Raw genomic sequence first — 16,897 nt, 5'->3', positions numbered from 1 at the left:
CTTTAGAAAAGATCAGGCAACAAACAGCCAAATGAATATCCAGTTGTTAAGAATTGGTTCCAAAGAGACCCCTATTTAGCTCACATCTTAAAAACAAGTGGATTGCATGTGCTATATTAAGCCTTTCTGACTGCAGCAAAACCTCATTTATACAGAAAACCCATATGTGGGCCATTTTATTTTCCTGTAATATTTGTCACAAAAGTATATTCCACCACCTCCATAGGGATCAAAGCAGTTTACAATAAAAAGGCACTAAAATTGAATGCACATAAGGAATCTAAAACGTTGATAAGATTCAATAAAAATACCAATTGTAGCAGACAACTGGATCAAACAAGAATAGTACTAATAGCCCCAGACCAAACCCAAATCAACAGCAATCATGTGTTCCTATTGAAATAGTGGATTGAAAGACAGAAGCAATTGCATCCACAAGGCAGTGGTGGATACTGGAGTCTCAAATTTCAGTAGCACCCTTTGTAACATCAAAAATTGGCACCCTCACCTTCTTTTATGCATCATACAGTAGTTGTGGTGCCCCTCAGGCTCTGAACCCAGTGTGACCGAACCACCAGTAGTGCTTCCCTAAATCCACATATGCATAAGACCAGGAAGCATCTTGGTAACTACTGTTGTGGCTATAGTCACTGCTCTAGTATCTGGCCAAATCTAAAAAGTGGAGGAGAGAATAATCTTAGATTTCAGTAAAGGCTCTGGTAGTGTCACAAAATGCAACAGCAACAGTGGTGGCAAAAGCAGCACAAGTGCGTTCTCAACATTTTTCAAAGTTGTACTATGTGAGCATGCTTTGTTTGACTCCACAGAAACTAAATAGGGCTTTGGCTGTAATATTGTGTACTTACTGTGTGCAGGAATTCAGCTCTCTGTAAACCTTATTTTTAATTTTCTGTGGAAAACACTATACACATGGGCAAACAACCACTTGGCAGTCCATCCCCTTTTCTCTCTCTCGTTCTACTGCCACATTTATTTATTTATTTATGATATTTATATTTTGCCTTTCCTCCCAGGAGTTCAAAGTAGCATACCTTGTCCTCCCTCTCCCCATTTTCTGCAAATCATATAATCTACCAGGGTATCCTTCTGGTTCCTCTACTCACATGATGATGATGATGATTTTATTTATACCCCACCCATCTGGCTGGGTTTCCCCAGCCACTCTGGGAGGCTTACAGCACAGACATACATCATCTACAGTGTTTTTGATATTCCAGTAGGAATATGTGGGGAAAGTTGCTTTAGGCTATGAACCACCCTGACATCTACAGGTGTATGGTGGTATACTACATACATACATACATACATACATACATACATACATACATACATACCAGGGTTGCTCCTATACTTCTCACATTCTACTACCCGTCACCCCGCCCCATATTTCCCTCTCCTTGGCACCTGCGTAGAATTAGGCTGATGGCTGCAGGGTTCCCTCCACCCCCAATGAAAGTAATTTCCCACATTGTCTTTAATAGCACTGATTTACAGCAGTGAAAGAAGAAGGAAGGTGGAAAATACCCTCCCCTTATTTTTATGTTTCTTCTTTCCTAAATAAATACCAAGCATCCATACAACAAACCCCATAAAAGGAACGTGATCCAGCAGCAGCAGTGCTGATAATGAGAAATTCTGTGACTTTGTTAATTAAACCTGTATCAGGTTGTTGTAGGCAGGAATTGTTTTGCCACCCTGTGCTCTGCACCCCTTTAAACAACTGTGTGTTAACACAAACAATCAAAAAGCAGTTAGAGAGCCAGTGTGGTGTAGTGGTTAGAGTGTCGGACTAGGGCCTGAGAGACCAGGGTTCTAATCCCCACTCGGCCATGAAGCTCGCTGGGTCACCTTGGGCTTGTCACTGCTTCTCAGGCTAACCTACCTTGAGCTGCCTGGAAAAGAACAAAGAGTAAAATGAGAAACAATGGCTTAAGGATTTGGTCATTCCAGAACCTCTATTAGTTTAGAATATAAGAACATATGCTTGCTAGATTGGGCCAAGAGTCCAGCAATCTAGTCCTGCATCCTCTTCTCACAGTGGCCAACCAGCTGCCTCTGGATAACCAGCAAGCATAAGAGTACTCTCTCTTCCTCTGGTTTCTAGAAAATGTTATTCATAAGCAATGTTTCCTCTGACCATGGAGCCGGAGCATAGCCATCATAGCTAGTAGCTACGAATAGTCTTAGTTTGGTCCTCCCCCAGCCCTTTTCTCAATATAGTCATAATTTGCAGCTGCTCTGGATAAAGCTGGACACATGTAAGGGGCACTCATCGGACAAAAGTAGCACAAACTCCAACACTATTTGGTTTGCCAGTCAATTATTGCCTTTTCACTTTCCTAACCTACCAGAATAAATTGCGTCCCTATGAAAAGAAAGCCAGCTGATTTAGCTTGGACCTTTTATCACATGTTAAAGAAAACTGTAAGCTTTATGCATCTAATACCTTTGGAGTTGTTGTTTTATAAAACAAACAAACCCCAAACTCCTAGATATTTTATTGCATCATTCCCTATGGCCTCCCTATAGCCCGTAGTTAATGAGAAGAAATCAGTATATTGCATTTTCTGGCACCTCTCTGCTGAACTGGCAGGATTCTTTGGGCACCAACTCATTTGCTGTTTAATTGAATTTTTTTCCTCCAGGCTCATTTCCATGCAGAACCTCTTTTGGAATGCAGATTTACAGCCCAGTATTGATTCCCTCTCTCCCTGTTTTCTCCTGAGCTTGCAAAGCAAAGATACCAATTTTTAAAGCAGCCGCAGCCCATATTGCTCCAGGGAAGGTATTGGCTTCCAGTGGAATAATTGTCAGGCCTCTCTAAAACAAGTGTTTCCTTATTCCTTTGCACATATGTGCATGCACACATGCAGACATACAAATCTCTGCAGCCAGCTTTGGATAGGGTAGCCAAATGATGCAAGGTCTACCTGCCAAAATCCCCTCTCCTGCATAGTTATCAAAAGTGCAGGCAACCTGCCTCCTTTTTCACCTCACTATATTTAGAGTACATTTCAGAGAAACAATACCACCGTAAACATCCTGATTTGACTGGGACATCTCAGAATTACAGAAGCCATTGCATCCAGGAATATTCATTTCTTGGTCCCGTGCTCTCACACAAGTCATCTGGCTCTTCAAGAGTGTGAGATGAAAAGGACACACATTCTTGGGTGCTGTGCTCTCAGCTTGCACCCGCGTGCCACTCCTCCTCCTCTGTGTTATGTGGTCTGAGCAGCACAGGGCTCTGGAAGTACATCATGAGATCAGACCTGGCAAAAAATAAACCATGGGGGAGGAGTCACGGCAGCCTTTATGTGTGTGCATGTGTGTATTGTGGGCTGGTGAGCAACTGGGTAGAGAGGCGAAGCAGTGGTGGGCAAAGGTGCACAAGGGTGGAGACCATCAGTGGGGTGGTACAGGGGGGAGGGGAGTTGTGAGTCCCGGGAGGGGGCAAGTGAGAGGGGTAGGGCCTCTGTCAAGGAGAGAAGTGGAGGTCACTGAATAGGGTTGGTGCATCTGTGGAAGGGTTCGGAGGCATTGGAGGGATTGTGTGATTTCAAGTGTGTTGAGGGACTGGGTCATGTTCCAATTTTCCTTAGACCCTATAACACCAGTCCTGAAAGACGTACATTGGCTTCCAGTACATTTCTGAGCACATTTCAATGTGTTGGTGCTGACCTTTAAAGCCCTAAACGTTCTTGGCCCAGTATACCTGAAGGAGCATCTCCACCTCCATCAGACACTGAGGTCCAGCTCCGAGGGCCTTCTGGTGCTTCCCTCACTGCGAGAAGTGAGGTTACAGGGAACCAGGCCTTCTCAGTAGTGGCGCCCATCCTGTGGAACACCCTCCCATCAGATGTCAAGGAAATAAAAAACTATCTGATTTTTAGAAGATATCTGAAGGCAGCCCTGTTTAGAGAAATTGTTAATGATGTTTTATCATGTTTTGGGAGCCACCCAGAGTGGCTGAGGCAACCCAGCCAGATGGGCAGGGTATAAATATTATTATTATTATTATTATTATTATTATTATTGGATGTTGGAGGGTATGGAAATATAGCCTCCTGATTAATAGAGCCCCAGTACTCTCATGTACGCCAGCATACACACAAAGCACCTGTATTTATCTAAGATGTCTTTGTCTATTCATTCCTAGGAAAACAGCATATTTTTATGTGTTTGTCAGGGAAGTGAGGAAGGTTCTTCTCCATTGAAGTGAATAAGGAACATTTTACCAGCAGAAAAGATCCATGCTTAGTTTGGAATATCTACATCCTCAAGGAATCACTGACCTGAGATTCAAATGTGGAGTCCATCAGATGCTTTTCTCACACTATTCTCATGAAAATAAATGGCTCTTCTAAGGAAGCAGTGCTTGGTAGAATGCACCCTAGATATATGTATCACCTTAAATGAACAATAAATGAACTCATTCCAGAGCTGGAGGCACTCTCTGTGAAAGAGCAGTGCAGGCAAACAGAACCCTGATTTCATATTCCAAATCATTTCTGGTCATAAATTTGTATCTTCCAGAGGCAGAGCAACATCTTTACTGATGAAACAAAGGAAAAACAAATTTAAAGGAGGGGGGCAGAGAATAAACTCAGAGCAGTCAATTGTAATTTGCAGGAAATTACCCCACTCATAATTCCCTGGATGTCACAGAGTGTTCACGAAGGTCAAGGGGCTGGAATGTGAAATGGGGCACTTTGCTATCCACCCACCATTGCAGCCAGAATTTGGCAGGATTGTACTAGAATGTGGATTCTATCTCCTTTAAATCACTGGTTACCTGTGACTTTTGAATATGTAGGCAATCATTTTTATGTAGGGGAAGGGCAGTACCTCCATGGTAGAGTATCTGCTTTGCATGAAGAAAGATCTGTGGTTTGATTCCCAGCATTTCCAGGTAGGACTAGGAATGTCCCTGTTAAGTTGTGGGTGAACATATCAGACGACACAGCGATTCTTCAAACAGCTCTTGTTTATTCGCAGGCCAGAACAGAACTGAACTGAAGGGTTCAGCCAGCCTGCTTATATAGAGCTCCACTACAACGCAACAGTAACCACTTTCTGTAACTATCCAATCACTGAACGTCACTTTCAATCCCTTATTTGCATATGCGGACTGAAGTTCTCACCCTGGGCCAGCAGGGGGATACTGTAGATAGTTTTCACTCAGAACTACCTACAGTATCCCCCTGCTGGCCCAGGGTGAGAACTTCAGTACATAACAGTCCCCATCCTGAAACCCCAGAGAGAAGTTGTCAGTGTGGATGAACTAGATGAGCCAATTTTCTGATTCAGTATAAAGTAACTTCCTATATTTATATCTATATAAACTACACTTTCGCTGTTTTTTAATGAGAGTAATAGGTTTGCTTTATGAAATGAGTGATGGGTTTCCACACACACACAAGACCCGTTTAAGATTCTGAGAGGCCAGGAGGCTACATTGCCCATAGAGGCTCCCCTGCTTCCTCCACACTCCACCCTGGTCAGTGTTGATTTTTCCTCAGTTGGCATATGCTGTTGATGCGGGACCCTCCATGTGTGAGGCCCAGAGCAATTCTCTCTCCCTCACCCCCCCCCCACACACACACACAAAAAGGAAAAGGCCCACCCTGGACACACACTCCTCCAAACCATAAACATTTTATGAAATGGGATATGTCAGGAACCCTGCAAAGGGCTTCCAAACAAACCTGCCGTGTGTAGAAAATACTCTGTAATTCAAGAAACAGTTGTGGCCATTATTGTTTTACTCTCCGCAAACATAGCCAAGTCACGAGTGTTGTTAAGCACAGTGGTACCTCAGGTTAAGAACTTAATTCGTTCTGGAGGTCCATTCTTAACCTGAAACTGTTCTTAACCTGAAGCACCACTTTAGCTAATGGGGCCTCCCGCTGCTGCCTCACTGCTGCACCGCGATTTCTGTCCTCATCCTGAAACAAAGTTCTTAACCCAAGGTACTATTTCTGGGTTAGCAGAGTCTGTAACCTGAAGCGTCTGTAACCTGAAGCATATGTAACCTGAAGTACCACTGTACCTGAGACAATTATTGCTGTCGATGAAAGGTGTGCATTTCTACTCTATAGGACTGGCAAGGGGATCTTTTTGCACCCAATTACTCTTCCCTGGAACCAACACCAGGAAGTGGCATTGTTAGGCCAACACCTCAGCAGTGAGCCACCTGATGAACGGAAAAATCCTCCACCTTGTTCCTCCATGTTGTTGCCCTCCCCTTCCCATTCTGAACACAATAAGCTAAGAGCCCTGCTAGGTTGGGCCAATGAGACTTCTAGCCCAACGCAGTGGCTAATCAGATGCAGGATCTGAGTATGACAGCACTCCCCACACTTCATGGGGAATACGGCTGCCAGTGGCTACTAGTCATGATGGTTATGCTGTATCTCCGCTGTTAGAGGCAGTATGCCTCTGAATACCAGCTGCTGGGAATTGCTGGTGAGTGGAGTGCTGTGGTGCTCAGGTGCTGCTTGTGGACTTCTCAGAAGACACCTGGATGGTGGACTAGATTGGCTTGATTCAGCAGGTTCTTCTTAGGGAGGGAGGCCATCCTGCCTAAGGGCCTCCCAGAACCTGGATCTGACCCTGACCCCTCAGGCAACACCATCTCTCCATAATCAACCTATAGAAGCATGGCCATGCAACTGTGTATCTGTTCTGGCCATCACATTCTCCACTGGCCAAGTTGGTTTTTATCAGCCTGGTCAATTAGCTCAACCAACTACCATAATCTAGACAAATGTCTGAATGATTTCTCTTTTCAGCCCACAGAGAAGGAAGGAGTCTCTCTAGGGCAAAAGCAGCAGGCAAAACTCCCCAACTAAATGAGTATTGTTATGGGAGATGTTTCTCTGCTGAAAGGTGGATGCAGTTTATTGTAAGGGTGCATCAGTACAAACTCTGAATACAATCCAAGATATTTTTATGCCTCTATTTCCTAGGAAGGTGCTGTAGGATTTGTACATTGGATTCGCACTATATGTGAATGATTTACACAATCCCCATGAGATCTAGTCCCTTAACTCACTTCCCAGCTCTTCTGAAGTCGTTCATGATTCTACCTTCATCTCAGATGGTAAAGGGAGGGAGGAGAGCCAATCCTCATTGTTGGAACACCAAGCTCTTAGAAGTTGAATCAGTAAAACTCATGAAGGGATGAGGTCTGGATGTCAGATGGGTACCTTCATATTCCACACACTCATAACAGTCAAATCCCTGATACTTAGTTCCTTGTGGGTTGCTTCATTGTTTAGACTTACATGCCTTTTAGGTCCCAGTACGTTTCCGAGCACAATTCAAAGTGTTGGTGCTGACCTTTAAAGCCCTAAATGGCCTTAGCCCAGTATACCTGAAGGAGCGTCTCCACCTCCGTCGTTCTACCCGGACACTGAGGTCCAACGCTGAGGGCCTTCTGGTGGTTCCCTCCCTGCGAGAAGCGAAGTTACAGGGAACCAGGCAGAGGGCCTTCTTGGTAGTGGCGCCCACCCTGTGCAACACCCTCCCACCAGATGTCAAGGAATAAAGAACTATCTGACATTTAGAAGACATCTGAAGGCAGCCCTGTTTAGGGAAGTTTTTAATGACTGATGTTTTAATATATTTTTAATCTTTTGTTGGAAGCTGCCCAATTATTATTATTATTAATGCAATTCCCAGACTAAGTCAAGTCTCACCTACATCCTGTCCAATTGAATGAGGCGAGCAAATTGCAAGTACCTGAAATGTACTGATTTCAACAGGACCTAGACATGCTTATCTGTAACACTCCAACTGATGCATCAATGGAGGGGTGAAGGCCAATGTTAAATCTGATCTCTGTGGTCTTTGGTAGGTTTGGATTTGAGACTGAGAACTGAGAGCTGGGATCAAGACTGAGATATCTTGATCCCAGCATGGCAGCCAACTTTCTGTAATGAATAATGACTAACCTAGATAGGAAAAATCACAGGCCCCTGAAGTGTCGCCACACTGTGCAAGGAATTTAGGCTCCAACTACCTATTAAAGCAAATGGAAGATGACAGAGCTCACACACTCTGCCCACTCTTTAGAAGATGAAAATGTCAACATACTGTACGCTCTCCTCTGTTATTTGCCATGTAATTACATGGTAATTGATGCTTCATAACAGGGGAAAAAAATTGCAAAGTGTGTTTTCCCACCAGGATACAATGCCAAAGTTCACATTTCTGATTTAAGTCGGCCTCCAGGTCTGTACCTAAATTAGCAGAAGGATTTTCTTCATTCGTCATCTTGCTTGATCTTGGGTAGCAGTTGGGATTCTGTGTTCGGGAATGTTTGGGCTGAGCAAACAAATTAGCAGAGACCAGCTTCATTAAGAACCCACAGAGGTATTTGTCATGGCTTATAATGGGAACAGTGTGCTAGCTGCAATGAATTCTGATCCCAGATCCTCACAACATGGGGCAAAAGATACAATTTCAACAGGAGAAGAAAAGGCTTCTAATTAAATCTCTGCTTGCTCTCTTCTTTTCTGGCTCAGCCTCGCAGCTTCCAAAGAAACTGGAGCAGCAGCCCGATCCGCTCCTAAACTTATGTCCCCTTCAGATTTCCTGGACAAATTGATGGGAAGGACATCAGGATACGATGCCAGAATCAGGCCCAATTTTAAAGGTATGCAGTCACTCTTGGTTTCTATTTCACCTCCATTTTGTTTTAGATCAGAACATGAAATTTGGGCTTGTTTTCACCAGATTCTGTCTGTGGGACAACAGAGCTAGACCCTGCTCCTAGATAATTAACTGCTGCCCTGTGTTTCTTCAATTCCTCCTCTTCTTCCTGTGACCACAACTCACGATCAAAGCTAATCTACAAATGTTGCAGGATAAAGCCTAAGAATTCTGAGGTGGTGGTAGAATGGACTGAAACGGTTTAAGTTTCAGAGACTGACAAGAAATTATAAATGCTCGCCCTCATAAAACAAACAAACAAAAGATTTACCAAGCAGAAAGCCAACATTTCAAGGAGAAATGTTTCCCTACCACACGATATCTACTTGCAGTGTGTGTGTGTGTGTGTGTGTGTGTGTGTGTGAGAGAGAGAGAGAGAGAGAGAGAGAGAGAGAGAGAGAGAGAGAGAGTATTACATAGGAGAGCATTAAAAATGTGATTCCTCTGGAAGCAGTATACACTGTCTCAATCCATTCTACCCTTTTATGTCCAGCTCATTTTGCTGCATGTGTAGACCTAGCCTAAGTCTGTTTCCTGGACAGGATGAAGAGCCATGCAAAGGATACTCTTGGAGAAACAAAATACTGAGAATTTCTATCAAGGAAGGATATACATATTTATAATTTTTAAATTTTAATTGGGAAATGATTTATACTGAATTAATCCTTTTTTTAAAAAAAAAGAATCCTTTTCTAAAAACCCACAAGCATTACTCCTGGGGTTAATAACAATAGAAGTCTCCCCCCCCCCAAAAAAAGAGATAAATCTATTTCTATATGCGACAACAGCCCCCCGTGTATTACTAGCGCAAAAAATGGAAAACAGATAAAGTAGAAACAAATGAGGAATGGCACATTACACTGTTAGAATATGCGGAGCTAGCAGGGGTGACCACTAGAATAAGAAATCAAAATGATGAAAGATATAAAGAGGACTGGATATTGTTTATGGAATATATGGGAAAGTATTATAAGCGAACAATTTACCTAGCAGGATGGTAAGATTTTCAGCAGAGTAAGAAATAAATAAGGTATATAAAAGTTGTTTTCTTCTTAGTTCACTGGGTGAACTAAGAAAATGTGGGGAAAAGAGGGGATAAAAGGAAACATGGAAGGATAGGCTAGGTCACAGTGGTGACCAAACCTTTTTCAAAGAGGGCCAGATTTGATGAAGTGAAGGTCCATGAGGGCTGATAAAGGGCCAACCAATATTGTTAACCTTTTTTTAGGATTGAAGTTGTTGAACTTTTTTATGGTTTTACCCCAAAGTTGTTGGACTTTGGACAAGCCTGGGCTAGAAAGTCGATCAAGTTATGTTTTCTGAATTTTTGTCTATTCTTTGAAATCTTAAAAAAGATACCTTTTTCTTTATTTCAGAGATTTTTCTTTATTGTATCATCTTTGTTCATATTTTGCTGATATGGAATCCTATTAGAAAAGCAAATAAATATGAGAAAAGGAAGGATATATATTTAATTTCCTCAATTCCATGAAAGTCTCCACAGAATGGTGTTGATTTATAAAGAAGCACAAGAAATTACTTAAGCATCTATTTAGCACAATGTTCTGTCTATAATGGAAAGTCCTAACAACCCTGGGTTCTGAGTATTCTGTTCCTTGCCATCCACTCCCATTTGCCAGCAGTTTAATGTAATAGGCACCCACTGAGCATATCAATGGTTGCAGTGAATATCCTACCCACTGGTCGTCAAAATTCTGATTGCCCACAAAAGAGGATCTTATCCAGAGTTCGTTATAATCTTTTTTTATGGCAGACTTCCATGAAACTAATGTACTTTGTTGGGATGGCGGGGGCAGGGGGTTGTCACTTGCCTATTTACAAACTACCACATGCTGATTTAATTTTGACTGGCTGCCTTTTAGCTGTAGTGATATGCTAAAAGGATAGCATATTTACACGCCATGTTTTCCGATCTATGCAAAATCCCATATTACTCCCCTTATAGCCTCTGCATTTAATTTAATGTCACAACTAGCTGTAAGCATCTCCTGGCAGTACGGAGGATTATAATGCATAATCTCAACATCTTGCTAGAAACAGCTGTGAAATTCACAGGCTACGATCCAAATGCACCATATTAAGATTAGATTCATCAATGGATCTGAGATTCAGGTAGGTAGCCGTGTTGGTCTGACGCAGTTAATCTGAGTCAGTCATAACTAACTTGTCCATTGATTTCAACAGGTCTACTCTGAGTGTGAGTCATTCCCTACCCACAGACCTTTCATGGGGTTTTCCTTATTTTTCAGTCAAAGTTCCACTGCATGTGACCTGAAACCACCCACACACATATACACATCAATCATTGTCTCTTTTGTGGTACCACTCATCATAACTATGAACCCAATCCCTCTCGCGCACAGCCAATCAACCAATGTAGCCATAAAGATTCGTGACTCATCTTTTGTGGTATGTGAAGCACGAGTAAATGTATACACATTTTGACAGGCAGAAGGAAGAAAAAGAGATGAAAAGGTGAAATGGAATTAATATGCACATGTATTTAAATTATGGGTGCTAATACACATTATGATTGCTGCAGGAAAGTGGTGTCGTTTCTGCAGCAAATGTGTCAAGTGTGGAAGACACATAGGGCCGGCCCACCCATAAGGCAACAGCCAAAGGTGGCAGGATCCACAGGGAAAGATGTAGATCTTTCTCTCCCCCCCTTTCTTGTTCCTGGAGTAGATATTCACTCATCCTTCCTTCCCTGGGAGGGTGTGTGTGCCCCATGTACATATATCTGGGATTCGACACATATACACAGAAGTTTAGAAGCATGTATTATTTCCACACTTTATGACAGTGTTCCCCAACCTGCTCTCCAAACGTTTTGTACTACAACTCCTATCATCCCCAGACATGCTGGCTGGGGCTGATGAGACTTGTCATCCAAAACATTTGAAGGGCACTAGGTTGGGGAAGGCTGCTGTATGCTTTTTATTGCAAAACAAAATACCACTGGTGCTGCACTAAGGTTTCCTGCCCACCAGTTTAGTTAGTGGAGGACGAAGAGGAAGGGATCAGAGTTAAGGTGCTTTTAGATTGTCCATTGCTGCAGTAAACCCACAGCTGATCTGAGACAATTTCATATCACATGGAAGAATTTGCCCTTTGACAAATACGCAGCAGCTGCTCCAACATCAGCCTTGGGCAGTCACTCTGCATTTTGCCAGAGCAGTCACCCAGGCAAGACTGGCCAAAAAGAGCTGCTCTGTGTGTGAGCCCTTTTTTGATATAGCATGAAACACGTTCCGATTAAGCCAAGTGAGGAATCTGATTTTTGTGGCATTAGAATACACCTTTCGTTCTCGAGAGCAATCGTGCCACGTGGAAGGGCAACTATGTAATCAGGTGCAAAACAATTAGCCCAAACTGATGGAGTGTGTGTCTGTGTGTCTCTGTGTGTTTTAACTGCCCCAGGAGGTTGAGCAGAAGGGAAAGTTTCTATTTTTTCATGACCGATCCTCATATCCAAATTTAGCAATGATGAGCCTTGAGCCATCTCAAGCCTTTGAACATCAAGTTACCCATAAAGACACGCAAACTTGGGTGCCCCAGATAGGAGTGGAGTCTGACTCTCACAGCTGCCACTTCCCTGGAGCCACGTTGCAGCTTGTCAACAGAGCCGAGATGGCTGTGCTCATAGTGAACCCTTCCCTCTATCCCACAGGGATCCCATGTGGCCAGTGGAGAACTTAAGATGAGGCACTTGCCTACTCTTAGCTCAGTCCTTCTCCTTACTGTGCACCAGCTGCCTCTGTCAATACCTCCCAAATCTGGCTGTAATGTTTGCTTCTGCCCTGGCAACCAAAAAGAAGAGTTGTGAGGCCAAATGTTGGGGTAAAGGTTGTATATATTGAAATATGACAAGTTGGAGAAACTGCAAGTAAATTAACCGAAATCAGAAAGCATGGGCAGGTGAGGATTTTATCTAACTCTGGTAGATCCCTCCAGATCGCTAGGCATGTGATGCAGACAACACAAGCTGGGTTTCCCCAATGAAGGATGAGGAGGAAACCAGGTGAGCCTTGAATATAAAACCCACTGTCCAGTGTTCACTCAAAGTGTGCATATCAGACTTAAAGGGCATCCCCCACACACACACACACAAGTCCCAGCAGGGATAAAGTACTGGCAGACCCCAAAGGGTGCTCTTCTCTCAATAGTGCCTACAGTTTTCTACCTCACTTCCTCATCTGCCCAGATTCAGTGCTCCATGAGAAACTCCTCTCTGCCATTGACCAAAATGCCAATTGAATTGGTCCCAGCAGTGTGGAATAGGTAGGGAAAGGAGGAATTATAAGAGCTAATCAAAGAATCTCCCCACCCCTTAAAAAATCCTACTCAGGTTCTTCAACACGCAGCTAACCAAAGCACCATACCACATAGGGGGAGGGAGAGAAGGCACAGCAAAAAGGCTATGAGGAGGAGAAGGCTTATAAAGGCAGGTTCCCAACTGCTTCCTAATTGGCCACCAGGCCCCACATAATTCCCCCTCCCTTTGGGAGCCAACCGCCCACATCTTTTGAAAAAGGAGGGGTGAGGGCAAACACATGCCACCAAAGGGCAGGAATAGGGCTGCCATACATCCTGGAATTTACATCTGGGGGGGGGGGGCATTTCTGAAAGGTGTTGCTTTATCCTTGATCTTAGAGAAGTCAGTTGAAAAATCACGTTTTTTGTGGTTTTTGTAAAATAAAATAAAATAAAAAGAAGCAGCAGCTCAACAACTTTTGGGATGTTCTGGTCTGAAATATGGCAACCCTAGGCAGGAAGACTCCCTTTCTGAGATCCTTAATGGTTCCCTGGTAACTAATGATGACACAAATCAACAAGCTGCATTTGTTGGCTTCAATCTCTAATGTGTGGTCGTCTGTGCTGTGAGGAGCAAATAAACAAACTGTGCTGAACACCAAGGAACTATTAACTACCGCAATTACTCCTGCAGTCCAGTTGCAAAGAGGCATGTTATTATTCATTGCATTGAATTTATAGATCACCCTACCTCAAAGGCTGAGAGGAAGTATAACAGAATACATACAAAACCTTCTGCTGAAATTAAGTCGAAATCCAATTCACTAGCTAAATATAACAGAAACAACAACAGCAAACCCCAGAAACTGCCAGCTTAAATCTGCTCACACATGGACTAAAATAAGCAGCTCTAGATGCTCAGGGCTTTGGAAACTTGCAAGGCAAAGCCCAACAAAGCTGATATGGTCTGATGAAACTGGATTTGGGAGTCTTCTTCAGTGAATTAGTGGTGTGAATATGCATAAACAAGACCACGCAGTAGCTGCTTAAAAGTTTGCCACACAGAACCTGCAAGCACAAGAAGAAGAGCTAATATTCTGTAGCTTCCAATCACGTGGTTAAGTCCAGTCTCGTTAGCAGATTTTCAAGCAATGTGGCTAGGTGGTCCATAATGCCTGATTTAACTGTGTGTTTAGAGTTACCTGCAAGAAGGCTCTGAACTGCAGGTGGGGAACCTATGACTCTCCAGATGTTGCTAGACTATAACTCCTTCCAGTTCTACCCATGATAAGGAGTAGTAGGCTGACAACATATGGAATATCACAGGTTTCCCACTCCTGGTTCAGAGGCTGTGGATGAGCACAGTTCCAGGTGGCATGTGACACAGGTGAAGCTGCTACCACATGACACCTGGATATGAGGTGATTTACCGATGCGAGGCTGAGGTTGAGAGTCTGGCCCAAGGCTGGGGATTTTAACTCATGGGTTTGCATCCAGTTAAGTGCCATAGGTTAAACCACAGAGCCTAGGACTTGCCGATCAGAAGGTCGGCGGTTCGAATCCCCGCCACGGGGTGAGCTCCCATTGCTTGACCCTGCTCCTGCCAACCTAGCAGTTCGAAAACACGTCAAAGTGCAAGTAGATATATAGGTACCGCTCCAGCGGGAAGGTAAATGGCGTTTCCGTGCGCTGCTCTGGTTTGCCAGAAGCGGCTTAGTCATGCTGGCCACATGACCCGGAAGCTGTACACTGGCTGCCTCGGCCAATAAAGCGAGATGAGCGCCGCAATCCCAGAGTCGGTCACGACTGGACCTAATGGTCAGGGGTCCTTTACCTTTACCTTTAAGTGCCACTCACAGTAGACCCATTAAAGGACCTAAGTGGGCCATGCCCATTCATTTCAGTCAGCCTACTCTGCATACAACCCTTGCCATACAAAAGACAATTTTAAATTTGCCATTTGGCTTCTATAAGTCATAGATGAGGGATTCGGGTAACTGTGAATCCTTCTCTCTCTCTCTCTCTCTCTCTCTCTCTCTCTCTCTCTCTGGCACTCAGGACTCTTTCCAGGCCACACAACACATGCTGGCCTCACTTTTCACTTTCCTTGGGTGTCTTTGGTGGGCTGGAATGAATCCTGGAAGTCTGCCTCTGGCTCCACCCACCTTTTCTCTGGCCCTGCCTACTACTGACATGTAACCCCTGGAAGATTCCTGGGATACAGCTCTCAGGCTGTAAAAGGTTCCCCATTTCTGCCATTATGACACAAATATGTCTGGCTACCCAGCTAAAAAGAAGGCTTCAGATACTGGGAGAAAACCAACATAGGGTTAAAAGGAATGCACCACAGGAAGGTCTTCCCACTCCAGCACACACGTATACACAAAAGAAATTAAACTTTAATATTTAATGAAATATATACATTACCCTTCTGCTGAAGGCAGTTGTATTGTAATTTTATGCAAGATAATTTAATTTCAGATTTATTTCAGTGAACTGCACCTTCCCCCCATGGGGGCAGTTCGCTGGCTTCATCTGTCACACATAAATCAGTATCCAATTTATATGAAAGTCACAGTAGCAGCTTTGCAGAACTTGAGCTTGTAGCTTTCTGAGCACATCATTTAAATGAGCCAGCAATAAGTCACAGAGGCATTTTAATGGTTTAGATTTAAATGAAAATAATACCATGGCCGCCCAGAATCAGTTTCTTTCTTTATTCATGATAGTTAAAATTAAAAGCAAGGGGGAGGAGAAATACCCCTTTTTGTGGGTGAAGCCCACAGTGGGCGCTTCAAATGATGTGTTTATTGAGCATTAATTCTTGTTCATAGGGAGATTAGAGGACACTGGCTATTTAATGAGCAAGCTCCTGCAGCCAATCGGAAGCTGTGTCTTGGAAGTCGAACATTTTGGAAGTCAAACGGAGTTCCAGAATGGATTCCATTCGGCTTCCAAAGTACGACTGTACTATATTCTGCAGGGAAAGATGCTCATGAGTAGGGATGTCAGAGAATTCCAATAAAAAACAGAAACAGGAGGAGAAAATGCCAGTGTTTACTTATTTCTCCCATGTCCAGAATGGAATAATAATAATAATAATAATAATAATAATAATAATATTTATACCGCGTCCATCTGGCTGGGTTTCCCCAGCCACTCTGGGCTGCTTCCAACAAAAGATTAAAAATACATTCAAACATCAGTCATTAAAAACTTCCCTAAACAGGGCTGCCCTCAGATGTGTTCTAAAAGTCTGGTAGCTGTTGTTCTCTTTGACATCTGGTGGGAGGGCATTCCACAGGGCAGGTGCCACTACCAAGAAGACCCTCTGCCTTGTTCCCTGTAACTTGGCTTCTCACAGTGAGGGAACCACCAGAAGGCCCTCGGTGCTGGACCTCAGTGTCTGGGCAGAACGATGGGGGTGGAGACGCTCCTTCAGGAAATCAAGGGTTGTGCCTTTAAAAACTAAGGGACATTCCATGTAGGTCCATGGAAGGTAAATAGTAAGCAAACACGAGCCTTGTTGCTCATGCAGGACACCTGTGTAGGCATCGGCATTTGCTTCCAGTTTCCCAGCTTTGTGGAGCTTGAACCAACATAGCATATTACTCTTATGATCTTAAACTGGCAGATTTTTTTTAAAAAAGAACAGAGTTATGGCACAGTTCCTGGCCTATTACAGAGAGTACCTAATTCAAGCAGGGACTTTCAGATCAGGGATTATTTAAGAAACCTCCACTTTAAAACTCAGCTGAAAGTTCAACCTGGAAACCCAGAATCCATAGCATAGAACAGGGGTCACCAACCTTTTTCAGCTGTGGGCCGGTCCACTGTCCCTCAGACCATGTGGTAGGCCAGACTATATATTTTTTTGGGG

At 43.6% G+C, this 16,897-nt stretch overlaps 1 protein-coding gene across 2 annotated transcripts in view; it reads left to right on the top strand.

Moving 5' to 3' along the window:
• The window catches only part of GLRA1 (glycine receptor alpha 1), a 91,818-nt gene that overhangs the window by 23,932 nt on the left and 50,989 nt on the right, over positions 1 to 16,897 (top strand). For both annotated transcript variants that reach the window (XM_083728744.1, XM_083728743.1), the window contains exon 2: positions 8,553 to 8,683. In XM_083728744.1, coding sequence (XP_083584870.1) covers positions 8,553 to 8,683 — 131 coding nt within the window. The remainder of the gene's footprint in view (positions 1 to 8,552; positions 8,684 to 16,897) is intronic.

The sequence above is a fragment of the Podarcis gaigeae genome (assembly GCF_964106915.1).
Source record: "Podarcis gaigeae genome assembly, chromosome: 2".
Lineage (NCBI taxonomy): Eukaryota > Metazoa > Chordata > Lepidosauria > Squamata > Lacertidae > Podarcis > Podarcis gaigeae.
Note: the sequence above shows the minus strand (reverse complement) of the source record. Positions and strands in the feature narration are given on the sequence as shown.